The sequence below is a fragment of the Hippocampus comes genome, unplaced genomic scaffold (genome assembly GCF_001891065.2).
Source record: "Hippocampus comes isolate QL1 unplaced genomic scaffold, H_comes_QL1_v1.1 scaffold171, whole genome shotgun sequence".
Classification (NCBI taxonomy): domain Eukaryota; kingdom Metazoa; phylum Chordata; class Actinopteri; order Syngnathiformes; family Syngnathidae; genus Hippocampus; species Hippocampus comes.
Genome location: NW_017804806.1, coordinates 135,602 through 156,535, shown reverse-complemented (window position 1 = coordinate 156,535; position 20,934 = coordinate 135,602). Strand labels below are relative to the sequence as shown.

Sequence of the window (20,934 nt, the reverse complement as noted above, 5' to 3'; positions counted from 1 at the left end):
CCGGAGACGGGAGACAAAAAAGCATTTGAAACTGAGAAAAATAGTTGGCTTGTAAAAAGAGAGCTGTTCAAATGTGCGTTTGTGGAGGTATTGTCATTATGGTTGAACTCGATAACACAGGAAGATTGTTGAAAAGCATGTACAGCGGTTTTCCACTTTTCGCAGCGGATAGGGACCGCGGCTGGCACGTGCCGAGCCCAAAACCCGCTTTGAAGTAACAGCTATTATAAATGAACTTGAGAAGAAAGTCTCATGTTGTTAGCTTCAGCTAGCCCAATAGCCATTAGCTAATACTTATAACAGCAGCAGCCAGGGCTCTATCCGGACTTAAACATTTTTGTTTTTTGGCCTAGCCCAAAACCCGCTCTGAAGTAACAGCTATTATAAATGCACTTGAGAAGAAAGTCTCATCTTGTTAGCTTCAGCTAGCCCAATAGCCGCTAGCTAATACATATAATAGCAGCAGCTAGGGCTCTACCCGGACTTACACGTTTTTGTTGTGTTTTTTTTGACTCCTTGACACTTGTCTCGGACTCGTAAAATATGTCTATGTTTAAAATTAACGTCCCTTTACAAAAGAAACTTGAAATAAAGTTTCTCAGATGATCTGCTTGGTTAACCCGACCACGACAACATCATGTTCGTTCATTAGCTTTGAGTTCGCCGCTCGGTGCAGTTTGCTGCTCTCCGGTGCACAATCTCCTCCCCTGAGGGATGAATTTCGCAATTGATCACTCTTTGAAGCATGACTATTTGTGCCATTGTAAATCCTTGATTTTATAGAGGTGAGTGCAGTCATAGCCATAAATGCAATTTAATGGTATAAAGATGCTAAATATGAAGTAAGGTGTTGCGCCGCAACTTATCTTCATATATTTAAAATATATGGCGGCAGTGCTGGTTTTGACAGTCCTCCATAACTTTGCTCATGGTGGCCCAATAATTCAGGCTTACATTTTTGACCCTCCATTGAGAAGCCGTTTGGAAAATATCGAACAGTTTATCAAAAATGAATTGAAGTTTACTGTCAAATGAAACCAAACAAAGAGAATTACAACTTGTGCGATCAAAGCCATCCATGTAGCATTGTCTGAGCACAGTCAGTTTTATTTTGCCAAAGCCATGTCACAGGAATGTTATTGAGGCAGTTTGGAACTGTTTTCAGTTGCGTGTGTGTGTGTGGGGGGGGGGGGGTAAAAAGGGTCTCTTGATTTAAAACGGTTTTAATTGCTCCCCGCACCAGTCGAACAAGACGCTCACAGCTCGTAACTACCTGTTATCGTAAGCCGTCCACTTGTAAACATTTTAAAGCATTGATTGATGGAGTGCCGGCGCTAAATCCGTGCATTCATAATCAATCGTTTGTAGTCGGCTTTTTTTTTTCTTCATATGCCATCAAACGCTTTTTTGTTGGCCCTAATTAAAAAAAAATAGTCATTTCTCCTTGGACGGCGACAAAAGGCTTGTGTCGGGGAGGCTTGTGTGCTCTGGCGTGTGTTTCCCAAGTCAAGCGACTTTGGTCAGATGGGCCCTCTGGATCCTCTCCATGCGCTGATGGCTGTTCACCTGGCTCGGCTTTTGGCTTTGGTAATTAACAGAAGCAAGCAGTGGAAAGTCGCACCTGTTACAGCCTGACTAACTTGAAGCCTCCAACCTCCCCGCTCTGGGTTTTGCGCCTTCCTAAGGCTCCCCTTCAATAATCCGAGCGCCGCTACTCGTTCCTCCTCAGGGGACATCACGGCACTCGAGTGTGCACTTGTGCTGATTTGCCATCCTTTCCCCCTAAAAAAATAAATAAAAAAATACAGAACAGGAGGAGCATTAGGAAGAGATGGAGACAACGGAGAGAATTGCCCTTGCATGATTTATTAGAGTAATTACCTCCTCCAAGAATGGTTACAGTATTTTTTTTTTTTTTTTTTTGTGGAACTTCCTGGCTGCCGAACTGAGATCATGCACCAGTTTGGATATCGTAAGAGTGCAGGTGGTTCAAAATTCTTCACAGTCCAGAAATTTGTTGTTTCAAGGTAACAAATGGAGCATAAGAAAACGTGGTTAAATGGCACAATTGTAAAGGAGCGTTGCGAAATTTGGGCCATTTTTTTAATCGCAAACTCGACCCGGAAGCAACTCAAAACTGACCAGCACCGTGTTACAGAACGCGCTACGTCACAGTGATTACGTGATCTTGTGCAAAAATGCGCAAGATGGCGCTGCACAGGGAATATCATTATTTTGATACTTGATTTGCCTCAACTTTTTTTATAGTTGCACTACTAATGTTTATATTCACTGCCTAATAGAATGCAGGAAAATGAATGGCAAGTGGCGTGTTGCTTTAAGCAATACGAGAGGTAATAATAGACTCACTAACTTTTTTTTTTTTTTAAAAACAGATTCAGTTTCTCAGCTGAGATAGGCATCAGCTCACTTTCAAGCCTAATGAGGACAAAGCTCCAGAACATGGATGGATGGAAGGGTGAATGACAGAAGACGGTTGTTATATTTATGCCTGGCCGGAGGCTGTGATGGAAAAAAAAAAATTTATATATATATATATATATATATATATATATATGTATTTCAGATGCCAGTACAGTTTGGTAGATTACAAATATTCTAGCCTTGGCAGATGTCTCCACGGTTATTCCCCACCCGAGCATGAAGGCTGCTACTCCTAACTGCTTCCGCTGCTGTATGTAGGCCAGCGTCAGCGCACCTTCATCTCTCGTCTCTCCGTGCGTCGCATATGTGCGCGGTTGACCAAGGTAGATGAGAGAAGGGCCGCGCGACGAGGAAAGGGAGTGACAGCCGTGTTTTGGAAATTGGGACGTGGCAGCCAGGCCTGCTGTGTCAGGATCTCCCGATGACCACTCAGGCCCGTCCCGAAGCTGGATAACCTTGGCAGGCAGATTGGGGTCACTAACCATCCAATTGGATACATCACAAAGGCACACCGTTGCACAATGCTTCCCGTGCCGTTGTTTTATTTATGAAGCGCCGCTTCATGACCAAAGTTACTTCAAGGCACTTTCCTTATGGGACGATGTTCTTTAAAGGGGCCCTTCTGTCTTCACGGTGGAAGAACAAGACTCAATGGAGGGCGACCATCTGCCTAGACCAGATTGATGTGCATTTTTCACTAAAAACGATTTACTTGGCTTGTCACGCCTAATTATGCTTTTCCACTGGCAAAACAAGATGCTCTGAGCTACAGTTTCTAGCACCAGTTACTTTTTCAGCTGGAGATTTCAGTGTGCCGGAGCCTGGTCACTCATTCTTGCCATTCATGTTCCTCCTCTTGGATAAAATCTACAATCGATCTCATCCATTGTTTGTTAGCATGTCCGAATTTCGACTGCTACCTTCAATGTACTGCAGTTTTTTTCCCCAGTTTCACTTGTACTAGTGCGAGTAGGATGACCTTGACCAATTTGGTTGAAAGACAGACTGATGTTCCTGTGCCCCATAACTTGGCACGAACAGAATCGCGCCAGGTACTATTTTTGACTGATGCATGTCGTTTCCAGTGCCCTCTGTAATAAAGTTAAGTCGACCCAAAGTGAACCCAAAACTGGGAGGAGCAACTGAATAAATAATAGTGAGAATAGTGGCATATAATGATGTGCAATTGTAATGCAACGTTACTTTCAACAAGACTACCAATATGATAAATGTAGTTGTTCTGCATTTGGTGCCCCGACTGCATTATCCGCAATTTTTGCATCTCCATAAACAGGCGCCCACCCACACTTACACGCTGGTGTCCTCGCTGTGCATAATCAAATCATGCGAATAACTCCAGACAGGTGCAGAGCTTCAAAGGAGCTACAGAAAGTTTGGTTGTGTTGCGAAAATGGCTTTAAATTAGGACCTTTACAGGCAAGGCCTGTCTTGTTGGGAGAGCACGCCGTGTTGATAAGCCCCAGTGCACTCATCTTCGGCTTAATTTATGTGCGTGCACATAAAAGGCTGGAAGCTGCCCGAGCCAGAGTTACGAGTGCAAAACTCTACTATGCCTGTGTGGGTCATTTACATGCTAGTGTGAAGCGAGTGTTGCTAACAGCCAGCAAGCGCAAAGCGATCTTGTCCAAAAGAACTAAACAATGAAACCAAACAGTTTTGCACTTCGATGCACAAAGCTACTATTGACCTACCTGAAAATGTTATCTAGCTATCGAGCTAGCTATCGACTTAGCTAGCTAACTAGCTAGCGAGGTAACTGCTGAATAGTCTGCAACGTGCACTTCTGCTCATGATTGTGAACGGCTTTATTGTACTGTCGAGGTGTGGAGGTGAGCTATTGGAAGATAAAGGTTTAACCTTTATTTTTTGCTTAAATAATAGGATTCATCCTCAAATACACAAAACGTCTCCCGTCTCTCTGTAGTGCCTTGCACATTTTGATTGTAATTTTGTGTATTATTTTGTGATGTGATACTGGTGGTATTAAGAATTCTGTAACGTTACTGAAGGCCTGCCGCTTATATAGAAAGACTCTGTCCCAAGAAACTAAGATTGTGTCAGTGCATTGGGTCTACCTGACAAATAACTTGAAGTGACGTGCCATTCGGTTGCCTCGCGTGGCTGCTGTTGAAGTGGCCCGCTGCAGATGTGACAGAATAATGAGATGAAGTTCTCAATGACACAAAAGATGGATACTTCCATTGTACGGCGTGGAGCGGAAGGGATGAAAAGAAACCCCAGCCTATTTTTAAATGTCAACCTCTCTTTTTTATGTTCTGGATCCCTGCTCCACTTTGTGCCACACATCTAAAGTGGGTCAACATCACATGTGGCACCCCTGTGGGCTCGACTCACTAACTATGTAAGTGTGTGAGTGTGTGTGTGTGTGTGTGTGCCCCGTGCCCGTATGACAGTCAAGTCACGATCATTTGTTCATTTCCTGAAGACATTCACACAGTTACAGCTTGTCTTTAGTTTACGAGCAATTCCCAAAGGTGACTCAACAATTATGAATCCATTTCATTTAATGACATTTTATCTTGGCCAGTTAGGAGAGAACATGTATTATCTGCAAAGGGTTTAACTCTGTTGAGACTCTTTTTAATAGAGAATGATCTATGGATGGGCTGCTGTAAAGTTCACATTAAAAGACACTGATAACATTCAAGTCATACCACTCCTTTCTTTAACTAATCTGGCAGTCAAGGGTGGGGGGCCGGGGGGGGAAATACATTAAATTTTGTGCAGCCAGCAGCGTGTATTCTGACACAGCAGATAGTTGATGAACAAACTTAATTGTGAATCCACAAAATATCCGGCCTGTGTCCTGCTACAGAGCTCTAAACCTTCCATTGGGACTCACATGGTAGAATGACAATGAATTCCTCTAAAACACAGCGGTAAAACTCTGGTCCTCGAGGGTGGTCATCAGGCTCCTGCAGAGCTTGCTGATGAGCCTCAAGAACCAGTGTTTGACACATAAGCTCTAAAATGTGTTACACTGTTTGTATGTTAGAAAGCAGATTCTTACCATTGGTACTCTAGCTTTGGGGGGAAATTTCATTTTGACTTAACTGCTAAAAAGCCCAAATATACTTATCTAACGTGTGTTATATGTTTGTACATATGGTGTTCCACAGGGTTCAATTTTGGGGCCCCTGTTGTTTTCCCTGTATTTGCTGCTCCTGGGTTCCATTTGATCAAAGAAAAAGTGCTCTGGGCATCTTATTTGGTTCTGGTCCATGGAGAACAACTAAGATAGGACACTACCATTTGCATTCTGGGGTGGGCGTCGGGGAACAAATTCAACAGATTCTTCCTTCTGTGGCACCTCTTAATGAAGTATCACATAAATGGGTCATGTAGTTTTTGCGAAATATTGCTTACCGTTTTGTGAAAATGTCCCGTGGGGGGGGGGTGCTGTGGGAGATGAAACTCAAGTGATCAAAACAATACCTCTCAACCTTGTGCTTTTGCCCTGGGGGAGGTAATAAGGATTGGATCTAGCGGAGCCTGCCACTCACAGCCGCGGGACATGCGGGAGCTGCGATCCAACCGAGACGGAGGGGGAGTTCAATTTCATAACATTACCATAATCATGCTATCGGTGGTAGCTCAACGCGTTGTAAGTTATCACTCACCCTTGTTGTTTACCCCTCATGGTTGGAGTGAATTATTCATTAGCTTCTATTGATTTGCGAGGCTGATGACACTGACGACACAGAAAGACTGATACGCACCCGTGTCTAAATTGACCCTGGGCACGGCAAAGGCTGGCTTGGAACTAGGTTGGTACTCTGCAGTTTGCCGCTTGACAACAAACACTGCTCCCGAAAGGTTCTCCGGTGAAGTTTCAGGATGACCCTGAAACGTAATAAATATCATTTCCTTCACGCCTACATTCCCTAAAACCCTACGGAGTTATCAGGCTTTTACAGGCACCAAAACCGCAATCTCCGATATACCTGGATTTGCAGTCCTTTCACCGAGTCTTCCTGCTGTCTGTATGTTAATCATCTGTCTCCGAAAATCCTGACACTTATTGATTTTGTTGTCTAATAGCCTGACCTATTTCATCGTTCATGTTTGAATGAGCTCAATCCATTGTTGGTCAGTTCACCAGTGTGCAGGATCATTGTTGGATTATTGTCGTGGTTATCTTCAACACAATATGAAATATTTCGAGAGAAAAACACATTAGAAACACACAAAGCGGTCTCTGATTTAAAATTTGCACTTGACGGGTGTAATTTAAAAAAATAAAATGTTTTTTTGTATTTTTTGTAATTTTGTATTTATTGATGAGAAGAAAACCATCGTAATCTAGAACAAAGTAATATATAAAGTTGAAGCGACGCATCGTAATATGGAATAGAATGGTTGACACGATCGTCAAATTGAATCGGGATAACGGCGAAGCGTCTTACCTCGCCGACTAGCCGTAACTTTGCAAGTAGTATTACTCGTATCTACGGAAATATATGTCCATCATTCCAGCCTCTATGATATCAACTCTACAGCCGGTGTTAGTATGATAGCGCAGGTGGAACGCCGAGGTCACTTCCCGGCAGGGCGTCACGGGGCCGAGCGTCGATGGCCGACGCTTGCTTCCTCCTGTCCTAGCCGACGTAATGAGCGCTGACAAGGTCGACGCTTGCCACAAGAGATCACAGTTCCACGCCGGAGAAGGCCAGGCCGTGCTACGCCGGGCCATGTAGAGAAAACAATCTGACCAACTGCCACCACTACTCGGAATATTAATGCGGTGTGCAGACCTGACAACCTGTATACGTGTTACCCGGAAGATCCAATTTGTCACCAAAAACTGCACAAACAACTACGAAGGTAGTGACAGTGCACAGCCTGAAATAATAATAATTTGGAGTGATCATTTTGCCGGATTCTGCTTTAAAAAAAAAAGACTGCTTGATGCTCTAGTTACGATTTCTAACCCGAACTACTCAAAACCTGACAACTTCAACATCTGGTTTTCTTTTAACTCATTCACTCCCAAAGACGTTTTTAAACGTCTTTTCAGACTTGGTCCAGAATTGGCTGGGACTGAATGAGTTTTAATGGGCCCAATAGAATTTTGCAGCAATTGACTCTGGACAATTCAAGTTCTATTTAAAGGTTAATGGAATGTGTCGATAGTTCACATTGTAAAGTGACTTTAATTCAAGCTTAAACCTTAATAAAGTTAGCGGGGCGTGACGGAATTCGAAATCTTCTCCTATTTATCTCACCATTAAACTTGGAGAGGCTACTGTTATTTAATAGTGACTTGTGTTGCATTGTTCATATCCTTGTCTACCTGGGAAAAAAAAAGCAGGTTTTGGTAGAACAGGTAACCTTGACATTCTACCTTTTATTCTGTGGACGTTTTCCCATTTGTGAAATGAAATGTGTGCATTGTGGGACTGCAATCTATACAGCAGTGCAGCATGCCGTCTATAGTATCCTATTGGCTCCGTGTTTTTTTCAAAGTGACGAATCGACTCAAGTGCGTGTGTGTGTGTGTGTGTGTGTGTGTGTGTGTAAGTGTTACTGTCTATCTGTTGAATAAAGTGAGAGGGCTCTCTTCTCCTCCTCCTTTCCCTTTTGCGTTTACCTCTTTGACAACCTCACCAGTCCTGTTTGATATCCCCGCACAGCTCTGCACATTCCCTTGTCTCATTTACATTCCCTTAAAGCACACGTCCATTAAAGTCGCTCCATTTTTTTTTTTTCTTTTTCCCCATCTTGCCCACTCGTTTCCTCATGCTGCTGTCGGATAGCCGGCTCGTCTTATATTCCCTATTGGTGCAGCTTAAAAAAAAAACAAAAAGTCAAATGTGTATATGGTGGTAGTGCACGGTGAAAACAAGAGAACTGACTGTTGTGCCGGAAAAAATGTACAGCTTGATGAAGCCAGTACAATTTGTTACGCAAAACTATACAGAAAAAAAACCCAGAAAATGTCAACTATTAGTTTGGTGGTAGTGCTGGGCCTGAAGAAAACAATATCAAATCTTCTTTCCATATTGAAATGAATTTAAATGCCAATAATCCGTTCCACCCTCCCCTCACAAAACCCAACAAAGAACAATAGCTCTCTATAATGTACTAAAAGAAAGTGTGTGTGTGTGTGTGTGTGTGTGTGTGTGTGTGTGTTTGTGTGTGTATATATATATATATATATATATATATATTATGACATAATTAAATAGGTTTATTTGCTTCAATAGATTTATTTGCTTCAACTAGGTAGACATTGTGCGGCTCATATGGAGACGTCTCAGTTATTTGGTAATCTACAGTAATATTTGTCGATCTTTGCAGAGGAGAAAGAATAAATCCCTGTGAGTATTCATACATTATCTGTCTCCATGCGTTGTCCACCTTTTGTGTTCAAATATCAGTTGCTGAAAGAGTCACAACCAAAAGAAAAAGATTACGACACGGCGACGCCAGTGCTATTGGTTAGCTCGTCGTCACGCGTTAGCATTAAGCTAGCGGACTTTCAAGCAAAGCTGTGCGGTCGTTTTAAATGCACAAAGTTTCAGGCGTTTTGTTTAATGCTTCGTTTGACAGTCAACTTCAACTGGCAGTTGCAGTAAGCAGCCTCAAGCCTTGATGAGTTTATGAAGAATGACTAATTCTGCCTGACAAACTGCTGCTTACTGTGAAGTGAGTCGGGTTCATTGCCACCATACAATGCTCGGATCTCAACTCAAAGCAAAAAAAAAGAAAAAAATGGTCTTGAGTGATGAAACTTGCCCAGTCAGTATGCTCGATTCAATGCTTAACATGCCCTTTAAGCACGCCTCCATTAAAGTCTGTCTGGTTCTTTCACTCCTCAACGCCTCTGTTTCCTCACGCCGCTGCCAGATAGCCGACTCGGAGGGAGTCTCATACTCCCAATCGTCGCCGCAGCCTCTCCTCGCCGCGCCCGAGTCGGTAATCAAACACACGAACTCTCATACGCGGGCCATTACAAGAGCTCTGATGTTCCGTCTGCACGGGGCCCAGCTCAATGGTGTCATTATTTAAACAGCCCACACCACAGATCCGGCCTTGACTAACCCATATGAGTAAAATGGAGACGTGTTAGGATGGTCTGACCCCCCACTAAAACATGCTAGATGAGCAACATTATCCCTCCGGGCTATCGGTTCTCACCGCCACCGAGTGTCAATGCAAATGTAATGGAATCGGTTTGTTTTGAAGGAACGATAGCTAATGCTATTATGTTGCTTTTGCCAGCGATAGCTTCACCGAAAAGGATTCGGGAGATTAGAGATACGGACCCAACTGGAAGATAACAAAAAAGGGAGGGAAGGGGAGTAGGGGGAAGCGTGCTGGTTTATACAAGATGCTATCGTATTCTATTCTATACAGTGGTATTGATTCAGGCTTTGTGCTGCAGCTGTTCACTGTACAGGGGTGTGTGTGTGTGTGTGTGTGTGTGTGTGTGTGTGTGTGTGTGTTGCTGTTTTTAAGTCTAAGCTCTTTGACTCTTCTGGATTGGCCCAAAGTGGCATCTATTTTTTAGCGGAGACAACGGCTTGATTTTTTTTTCATGATTTTGAAGCCTCCTTTTATTTACTTGATGGATTTCTCCAATCATAGAAATGTGGCTAATTCGCATCGGCTATCGCATGTTCACGTGTCGTGGTCCAAGAATTCCTGCGTCTCCTGCCAATAATTTCCGAATTCCTGTCTTGTTGCGCCACGCCGGTGTCAGAAGCAGAACGACGGGCGAATTTTTATTCGCCCGTTTACCGCCGCCTGCTATCAAACAAACAAAGGCGGATGATAATTGCATTTTCTTGGCAGAGTTGATGAAACCGTTAAATCTAATTGGGCGTCAGACGTGAACTCGCTGACAGCCCGACACTCGACGAGACCGGGATGGCCTCGAGGGAAGGCGAATTGGCGATGACGATTTACCACATCGGTCACACAATTATACGCGTTTAAGAAAGTGATTAGTTTTACGGGAGTGAAAGGTGTAATTAATGATTTTTTTGCTGCTTTTATTGCGCCGCCGCCTCCTCGTATTGCTCCCTGTAGTCCAAGAGCCGTGGGGGCAGTACCAAATGTAACAAAAGTTTTAGCACCGATGAGTCACGGGCAGAATTCGAGCCCCTCGGGCAACGTTGTACCTTTTTTTTTTTTTTTTTTTTGTCATCCGCAGCAGTCGCATCAAACTGCGATAATTACGCATGCCCCATCCTCGCCGAGTCTGGAAAGAAAAAAAAACACACAAAAAAAAAGACAATTTGTGTCTCCTTCATGATTTATTCCAATTTGCGTCTGAGTCGGTGGATTATTTTGCCGTGATTACAAAATATTTCACGCGGCATCACTCTGTGATTTGTAAGTGAAACATGATTGTGACATTTGCTCGCCCGCCTGTTGCTAGGAGGCAAATCTTTTCCCCCCCCCCCCCGCCGCTATTTATTGTCATTTTAGTCACAAACACAGGAAATGGAAGAGACGTGACGGAAACGTGCTCATCACGCAGGGGTGGGGGGGGGTGGCCACGGGGGCTAATCTGTCGAATATTTCATCAACAAATGCATTTCCACATTTTGTTCCACTTGCCACTTTGCCATCCCTCTGCTGCCGCGCGCGCTCTCGCTGACGCCAAACATGGGAGCCGGTCTTGAAATTGTGCTGAGATGCCAGTGGGCTTTGTGCGCGCAATGTCTTTGGCACCCCTTCACTTGGCCGTTTAGTTGTGGAACCGAAACTGCAATCAGCAGCGGCGCGGCGGTAGCAATGAGTCACTCTTGAATTACTTTTTGTCTCACACTCCATGACAGCGATTCTCAAAGTGAGTTACTGTCTCATAATATCACTGCCCAAGTACGCTTCAGTTGTGTTGATGTGACTGTGATTTCTATTCCCCCCCTCGCCACCCCCCTTTCACTTTTTGACACGCTGCTTCTTCCACATTTCACAACCAATTCTCACCATTCCATCTCGGACTTGCCGCAAATTTATGCATGCGGTCTATTATTTCTCACGTTCCAAAAAATTTCACAGCTTTCCCACCATTGGCACAATTTTTCACGCCGTTCATTTCCCACGTGACGCGTTCACATCATTCCCGTTGGAAATTCAAAATATTCTTCTCATTCGATTCAACTTGGGAACAATTTTCGACATTCTGGTAATTCACACACATAAGAACATATAAAAATTCACTGGTGCACCCCCCACCCCACGAAGGCAGCCCGCGACCCAATGCCATTCCGTGTCAGTCAATAATCGTTCCATATCTTTTAATATCATTCATCACTCCACATGATTCCATTTCATTCACTATCCTTCCAAATTCTTCCATATTTTTTCATGGAGTGTTCTACGACTTAACGCGCAATTTCTTGCATTTTCTAGTTTGTAATTCACTCACTACATTTGCAATGCATCTTTCAGGGATAGCGCTCACTACAGTGGACACTTTATCATGTTATCAGGGTACATGTTATAATTATTGGTGCATGCAATGGTTACTTTTTATTTATTTTTTTTCTAAGCGTTTAAGTGTTGATGTTCAAACTGTGCCTTGTTTGACAGTAGTTGACAAGAATATAAAACCTCAGTTTGATAACAACGGCTTTATTGGATCGGGCTCGACACCTTACTCCACCCCGAACCATCAATTTTCGTCAGACATTTAGGCCAGCTGTGAAAGAACATCAGCGCTTGAATTTTGGGATGAATTAGAAATAATTCTTACTTGTGTCGTGGGCGAGCTGGAGCCAATTTCAGGATGTCAATCGCAGGGCACACAAAGCTAAACAAGCCTTGCCGCTCACGATCAAGCATGAGGGCAATTGAAATCCTCATCGAAACCCCCAAAGCTTTTTTTGGGGCGGTGGGGGTGCCGCTCTTTCCGAATATTTGTTATTCTTTTCCAAAGTGGGTCCAACGACTCCTTGAAAGAGACCCACGTCGTATTTCCCCCATTTTTACTTAAGTCCATGCAATTTCTCGCACCCGAAGCTGAATTTCACCAGCGTTTCCTCATTGTTCAGCAAAAGCCGTCCATGCAGACCCTTTGTTCCCTCTCTTTTTCCATTCGGATCGGGTAATGTTCCGAAAAGCTTCTTCTTTTTTTTTTTCTGTGTGTGTGTGTGATGGAAAAATGGCCCTTGTCAGCCGCCCCGCATTAAGAGACACCCTGTTCTGGATGGAAAGCAAACTGATCTTAATGATCGCGGTGATTATCGAAATGATCCAGTGGAAGAGGATAATGAGGCTATTTGCTTTGGATCAAGGCCGTCTGCAAATGAATAGCGGCAGGCGAGGGAGGCGACCTCGGGAAGAAGATAACACCGGCCGCCGTCTTTGCGCCCATGCCATTGACGCCGATGCTTTTTGTCCCCCCCCCCCCCCCTCTCCACCCCCGCCTGCAAACGTTCCCACCGGCGGCGTGAAATCGCTCCCCCCGTCTCGCATCTCGAGGTCCGCCCTTTCGCGGGGATGCCGCGTTTTCTGCTCTATTAAAATAGCGACGCATGCGATCCGATGCGAAAGGTCAGAGTGTGGCCTCGGGCTCGTCGCATCTCGTGGCGGCGGAAGTTAGCGCAGATGCACCCGGAGGTGGGCTGACCCACGTCGACTGTCTGGAAGAATTGCCACCGTTGCTTTTTTTTTTTTTTCTCTTACACTTCTCCTGTGGTGGTGGAAAAACTCAGCCGTAGCTCATTTGTTCCTTCTCTGCCCACTTCTCTTGATTCCTCATGTTGTTGTTAGCTTCAGCCGTCATGAGTCCATCAAGCCTTACAATGGCTTCATGATGAGCTAGTTTGCAAAAAAATACACACAAAAAAAAACAGTTTTAGTACTTTCCAGGAAACAAAAAAAAAGTTCAAAAACAAAGTCGTATTTTTCCTCATCAAAAATGCTTCTCAAATAACTTATTTTTGGATTTTTTTGGAAGTACACAATTGTATATATTCAAAAATAGTTTTACAGTATATTTTCGAGGGCATATTTTTTTTCTAGAAATGAACACATATCTTCAGAACACTGAAAAGTTTTTGTTGGATTTACTCAATTTTATGTCGTCAAGTGGATCCATATTATATATATAATGATTTTATTTTATTTTTTTAATTTGAACTATATCTTAAATTTATCTGGATCAAGATGAATTTATTTTGGGCAGCCACTTGACAAATGAAAATTGAGTAAATTCAACACACATTTTTTTTTCCAGTGAAGACATGTAAAAAAAATTGCCTTTTTGCTTTGCAACTAATTTGTACAAAAAAAGAATCAAGAGAAATGTAATTAACAAAAATAAAGACGTATTTTTTCAAGAAAAAAAAATCCTTTGGGGTGTTTTTTTCTTAGAAAAGAATTTTGGAAGATTGCAATTCAATTTATTCCAAGAATAAAATTGTATATTTTCGTGAAGAAAACATTTTTTAAAGAACAGTTCAACTCTTCAAGAAAAAAAAAAAAAAAAAAACAACTCCCGAGGTTTATTTCTCGCTCCAGAAAAACATCTCCTTAGCTCATTTGCTCCTCCGTTTCTTACGTTTGCTGTTAACTCGGGTTGCTTCTGTGCCCTCCTTTCCCTCCTTTCCTCGTCTTGTCATGCCGTTGTGTCCTTTAATCCATCATTCCTTCCCACTACATTAAAAGCGCACCTTGCTCGCTTTTTTTTTTTTTTTTTTTGGGTCACAAAATAGAAACCATTTTTCCACCTCGCACTTTTCCCTCCCCGCACCCTCCACTGTCATTATGACCTCTCTCCCTGCTTTCCTCATCTGCTGAGGCCACAGGAGAGCTATTGTCCAAAGGTACAGACTGAAGCAGTTACCGGCGAGAGGGAGGAGGAGGGGGCGGGTGGTCAGAAGACTGATTTTTCTTATTAAAAGCTCAAAAGTTTAAGGGAGGGAAAGAAACAAGGGGCCTTCGCTCAGCGGGAGGCGGCCGATTTCTAAGCGTTAAATTGCAGAGAGGGCGGGAGCGGCCGTCCCCGCGCGCATCTATTACGAGTTATTACTGTCTCTTTACTCTTGTTTTTCCTCTCGTCCTCACTCCCACCGGGCTTGTCCTTTTCTCTCAGCTGCTGGTCATCCTCGGCGCAGACGCAAGCACCCGATTTAAAAGCCAGAACACGAGGCGTCTACGTACAATACTGTGTGGGAAGCTACGGTTTTCGCCTCACGTTTTTCGCTCGCCCACACTGCGTCGGCGCTGGTACCCGGCACACTAATCTGCACGGCGACACCCAGCAGGTCGCAGCTTTGGGCCGGGCAGTGCCACCGGGGAGATGGGTAAATATCAGAGAAGGTCAGCGCGAGGAGGGGTGCGTGGAGGATGAGGAGGGGGGAAAGCCAAATGAGGGATGATGAAGGGGCGGGCGTTGAGATGAGCACCTGGCAACTTGTTTTTGAAACCACATCAAACCATCCAATTCCCAGAAATGGGTTGGCGAAATTACTTTGAGAACAAATTTTTGTGACTTACTGTAGTTGGTTGTCGTCAGTCAGGTGGTTGGATAATCTGGTTAGCCAGTCAGTTAGTTGACTGACTCATCGCTTTGTCAGTGGGTTGTTTTAATTGATTGCTGGTCCATTTGTCTATCAGTTACTTGGCTAATAGGTTGGTTGCTTTGTTGTTTTGTTTGTTTTTGGTTGGTTAACCACTCAGTTGGCTGGTCAGTTGGTGGTTAGTTTCATTAATTTTTAATTGATTAATTTATTTGTTCAGTTCATTGGGACAGTGCACGTTAATCAGCACAAGAATAAGCAGTTTAAATGTGCGGGACTTAGCATAAATGCTAGTTGCTGTTGGTTACTTGGCTAATCTGTTGGCTGGGTAGTTCATCATTCGATGGTCACGTTTGATTAATTAGTTGTTTTTTTTTTGTTTTGTTTTCGATTGGTTTATTGGTTGGTCACTCAATTAGTTGGCTAATTGACACTTTGGTTGCTTTGATGGTGAATTGGCCAGTTGACTAATTTGTTGTTTGGTTGTTGGCTGGTCAATTAGTTAGTTATTGGTTGGCTGGCCGGTCAGATGGTGAAGTAGTTGGTTAGTTAATAGGTTGCCAGTTGTTTGCCCAGTTATTTTGCCAATTGGTCGGTTTGTTGGGTGTTTAGCTGGTAAGTTTGTTGGCTACTTGGTGACTTGTTTTATCCGTGAGCTGGTTTTAGCAGTTAGCTGGCTAGTTGGTTACTTGGTCAATTGATTGGTTGGTTGCTGCATGTAACTCATGAGTTGTCTTGCCATTTTGCCATTTAGAATCATTGTTGGTTAGTTAGACAGTGGCTTGGTGGCTTGTTTAGTTGGTTAAATGGCTAATTAGTTGGTTGGTCAATTTTAATTGTCTGGTGCAAATCATAATAAAACGCACGTTTCTTCCTTTTGTCGCTTCTTTTTTTCCAATTAACAATTGAATGTCCGATGCATACAGTTGTCCCGCATTTCTTCATAAGATGACGGGTCAAGATTGTTTGTCCTCCATCTCAACCCCTGATTGATTAATTATTGATTGAGAGCTGACTTCGCTCCGCATAGCACACTTCTATGAGCAATTTGTGTGGATGTTGGTAGCATCCATCAAATAAAGGGGACAGAGGTTGGCAGGGATGAAAGCAATCCTCCGAAAGCCGTAGCCCTGCCACCGCAGTCTTCCACAATCCAAAAAGAACAAGTGACACACACACACACACACACACACACCCCGGCACACGCGCAGACGGCGGTGGCAAGCTCAGTCGGAGCGAGCCTCAGCAGTCACGTCTCGGCTGTTTACGCTCTTTAAGCCCCCAGAGGGCCGGAGCAGGCTTTACTGTCAAAAAATCAAGAGCTAAAGTTCCAGATTGTGATTTATTTCATTAGGCAAATGAGATGTGCGAGGCCCGCGGCACCGCCGACTGCCTACCACACGCACGCCCACGCGGACACACAATGAGTGTTTTTCGTAGCGTGCACGTGTTGAATATGGCCGCATTAACGGCCCCGCGACATATGTCTCACGTCCGACTCAATCAAGCGTCCAATCGCAGCGGAGTGACGAGCCGCTTGTGGTGACAGCTGTCGCCGCGGCGGTGCCGCACGCCGCCGCCGCCTCCTCCGTCTCCATCAATCTACCTGACCGTCCACGTTACGGCACGCTGAGCTGTAAACCAACAATGGTGACATTTTCTCTTTTCTCTTCCCCGCGTCTGCCTTTTAGGTTGGTATCCAGAGAGGGCATAAGCTGAGCCCGCCCATCCCCTTCCGCCGCTTCGCTGCCACCGACCGCCATCCATCATGGCTCTCGCAGTCTGGATTGCGTTGACCTGTGCCGTGGCTCTAAGCTACGTCGCGCCGTCCTCTCAAGGTACATCGGGAAGATTATGACCGGTTCAATGCCGAAGCAACCATATGATGAGGCATACATCAACACGTGTGTTCATACTTATATAGTGTGTGGTGTACTGTTGGATGATCAAAACCGAGCACCACACTTAACCAACTCTCCTCCACCAAACGAGATATCTGTAGTAGTGCCAAGACTGACCCTGTGACAGGCAAAATAGAGTGAAGTGAGAAAAAGTAGAAGAAGAAGAATTTCAGAAAGCTAGATGAAGCGTTAGCTTATTTAGCAACCAGTTTGTGGTTGCTAACTCTTCTCATTGTCGTTTTTATTGTGGTAAGGCACTTGAGGCAAGAAGTGGGGTGCCTCCGATTTGGCTGTTCTTCACTTTCAACTCTTCACTTCTCTGCCCTGACCATTATCGGAATAGATCGGGACGGAAAAAAAAAATTACACTTGATCCTGGATAATCTTTTTTTTAAAGTTTGTCCTTTCGTGATTGTTTAACTTTACAACAGAGCAAAAAATCAACAAAATTGACCGATTTTTTTGCCGATTTTGTGACAATTTTGTTCTGTAAATTTCCCCAGTGTGGGACAAATAAAGGATATCTTATGTCACGTATGTCAATCTTAACATGTAATGTGCTTTCTGAAAAAGTCCCATTTTTGCTTGTCGTAAAGGAGCTAATATAGAATGTCGATTAAGTCGGCTAATCTTAGCGGTCCTAAATTGGTCGTAATTTGTAATGTGTCATAAAATAAAGAAATCAGCCTATTTTTGTTGATTTTTTTTTAATGTTATAAATCGGCCGACTAATTAAGCGGTCGGGCCCAAATAAAACCAAAAGTAATTTGAAATAAATAAAAAGAAATAGAAGAAAATAATGAATCGTAATTTACGCTTTTCAAAAGCGAGCCGGCTAGCCAAGCCTGTAGTGGAGGCTGTGCTACGTTTTGGCTGTGTTCCGCCATGTTTGTGAGGCTTCCAAAAATGTGTCACTTGAACATACTGAATGAGGAGCATGTTTGTTTGTTTTTTTTCTCCCCCCCCCCATGAATGGAACGGGCATATTCCAAAGATGACAATGCCAGGATTCATCAGGCTCAAATTATGAAAGAAAGCCATTTTTTTTTTTCCAGTCCAGACTTTAACCACATTAGGATGCTTTTGGGTTTGGTCCAACACGCCCTGACATCCATCAGCTATTTGGCCCAAAATGAATGCAAATCTTGATTAAAATGAATATAGTGACACGCCAAGGCAAATGAATGCTTTAATCAAGGGGAACAATGAGTGAATGAAATACGTTTTTTTTTTCCTTACTCCCCTCCTGCCAGACAGCCTACTGTACAATCAATACTACCCATGTTCTTTGTTTATTTATAAACTACAAACCGCATAATACGGTGCGTTCGGATGAGGGTTTCTGCAAATGAGCATGTAATATTTACATGTGAGCCGCGCCGCCGTGTAGCTTGTAAGCGTATCGACTTGCTGACCGGGCTGGAAAGGCGCTGCACTTGATTAAGCAAAAGTGTCTCGGTGAGCCGAGGTGCAGGCTCGTGGTGGGGGAGCCTATGTGTGAATGTCAAAAACGTTTGCTGATGAGTCGAAGCGTAGCCACGGTATAAGAGGGGAATCCGTGCGTGTAATGCTACCATATGTGCGGCTCCTTGCGTGCTGTGGATCTGAATGTCCTTTCATTTCATGATTGCATGTATGCCCAAGAGCGTTTTTCCTTACATTATTTTGATTACTGGATATAGGTGTGCCTTTTCAACGATTTTTGACCTGACCGGAATCCCTTCTTTCCCCCATTAATCCACATTTTACACGCAAAATAAAACAGTCAAAGTAATGAAGGAATTTCACAAATTCATTTTGATTGACCAATTTTCAACCAATTTAAACCGTTGCAAAATATTTGGCTCATTGTTTGAATGAATTTTTAAAAAAGTGATTCCAACCATTCCTTCCATAGATTCAGCACATTAAATTTTTTACCTGGAATTCCCAACTTATGTTTACGTTACATTGAACAAATTCAGTTTTTCAACCAATTCCAACCGATTCCAACGTCAGTTCAATTCATTCAGAGCATCCTCAGAACTATTTTTTTCTCTTCCCGCATAATTCCAAATTTTGGACAGGAAACACATCTCATTCAAATGAATGGAGAAGTATTCAATCACCTCAAACTCAACATTTCTCAATTTATATATATATAATTGTACTGTCAACCTGCTTGGAGAAAAAAAAATCTACTTTTGTAAGAATTGCAATTAAATATTTCCAAACTAATTAATACATTTTACCAAGCTCACATTTCTCAACATGTCAACATTTTTTAATTACTGGAAAAATGCAACAAATACACACTCTCCAATAATTCAGCTTTTTTTTTTTTTTTAATACATTTTTAGTTTGACATTCTACATTCCACAGCCTCCATGCATGTCCGAGACAAACTGCAATTTCGAAAGATATTTCCCGCGTGTTTATGTGATGCGTTTTCACGCCTGGCAGCAGGTGACCTGGTTTAGGCGGCTTGATGCTGGAGGGTGTAGAGGAAGAGTAGTAGGGACTGCTGGGTGTCCTGCTAGTGGCCTCTCACATGTATATATAAATACATATACATGTAAATATACACACACACATATATACATACACACACACACACACACACACACGCACGCACAAGGCAGCTCACCATCTGCTGCGACGCTCCCAGTCGGTGCCGTGCCAACCAGCCTCTGGGTGACGGACATTTAGCAAGCAGAGAGGGCGTGAGTTGATGAAGCAGTGGTGGCGTTGAACCGAGCGAGCGAGCGAGGGAGGGAGCGGGGCTGGGATGTAAATATTTGTTGTTTGTGCTTGTGTCAGCACTGCTATTAGCATTCCCCGCCGTGTTAGTTGACCACCGAGTGGAGCGGAATCTGTTTTTTCATTCGGCTCCTTTTGTAGCACTGCATTCGTTCCCCCTTTGTTCAGGTGTTGCCCTCTAGCGCTGTTTTGTTTGTACAGTGGAAGCTCCAAGGTTGAGGTCCATTAAAGAATGCTTGGAATGTTCTCCATACGAAAGAACGTACATTAAATTCTTTTCATATGTCTAACCACAAAACTGGACGGAGAATGTTGAAAGGGAACTATTATGGAAAATTGGCAGTCAAGTCTTGCATACAAATAGTTGTGCGCCGGGAGTGCCGACCCACTCATCAAGTGTGAAATTAACCAAGGTTGTGAATCTTTTGTTTCCATGCCTATTTTTGAAAATCTGCCTGTGAGCAAGCCGTTGTGCACTTTCACCCCTTCGTGACATAACGTTCGGGATCATTTACATAACTGCGCCCACACCAAGTTTTTCCACCGCACGTGACTTGGCGACTCATCGAAGAAACATAACCATGTTCAAGTGATGGCTCAATCGCGACAGCAAATTCAAGAGGTAAGCAGAGCTGCATTGAGTTAAGTTGAATGCAAAAAGCTGGGGTGGGGTTGCCATGGTGCAATGATTGATCGACAACTTATCGATGAGCCAAATATATTGCTAATTACATTGGTCAACAGCATATTTCAATCCGCGATGGCTTGATGTGTCTCTAAAAATATAGCAAGTGATGCTACATGTACTGTAGCAGCTACGCAGAGAATATACTGGCTAAACTGAGCTCTAGCGAGGACTTGCCTGTATGTATGCGGTACATTCGCGAGGGTACAAGGGATCGGGCTATGCGAGCTGACCCCCTCAGACAGCATTAATAATGCATTCGTAATCAATTGAACGTGTATCCAGCCCTGAGGCGCTAGCGCGAATCCTTTCTCCCACTAATGGACTCCGGCACACGTGTATGTTAAAAGATCCACGCTCGCCCCCGCAGCACCGCGCAGCTCATTTAGGCCGCGGAATTTTAATTAATTTATTTAATTCCCTTTTATTGCCATGACCCGAGGACCAGGAGGAGAGAGGAATAAGAACAATGGAGATGGAATTTAGCCGAATGGGCCATTTTGTGATGTGACGAGAACCTTTTCAAATGGCTAATCAAAACTGATTTAGGAAGCCGCAGGTTCATCACACTTGGCTTCACTATATCTTGTGCATGCCTTTCCTTTTTGTCTTTTTGAACTTAATACTATAACCTATAATTTAT

At 43.5% G+C, this 20,934-nt stretch overlaps 1 protein-coding gene across 1 annotated transcript in view; it reads left to right on the top strand.

Annotated features, from left to right (window-relative positions):
* adgrl1a (adhesion G protein-coupled receptor L1a) overlaps positions 1-20,934 on the top strand; it is a 127,848-nt gene that overhangs the window by 37,439 nt on the left and 69,475 nt on the right. Inside the window, exon 2 of the mRNA XM_019856488.1 lies at positions 16,658-16,804. Within this exon, the coding sequence (XP_019712047.1) occupies positions 16,735-16,804 (70 nt within the window). The 5' untranslated portion in view covers positions 16,658-16,734. The remainder of the gene's footprint in view (positions 1-16,657; positions 16,805-20,934) is intronic.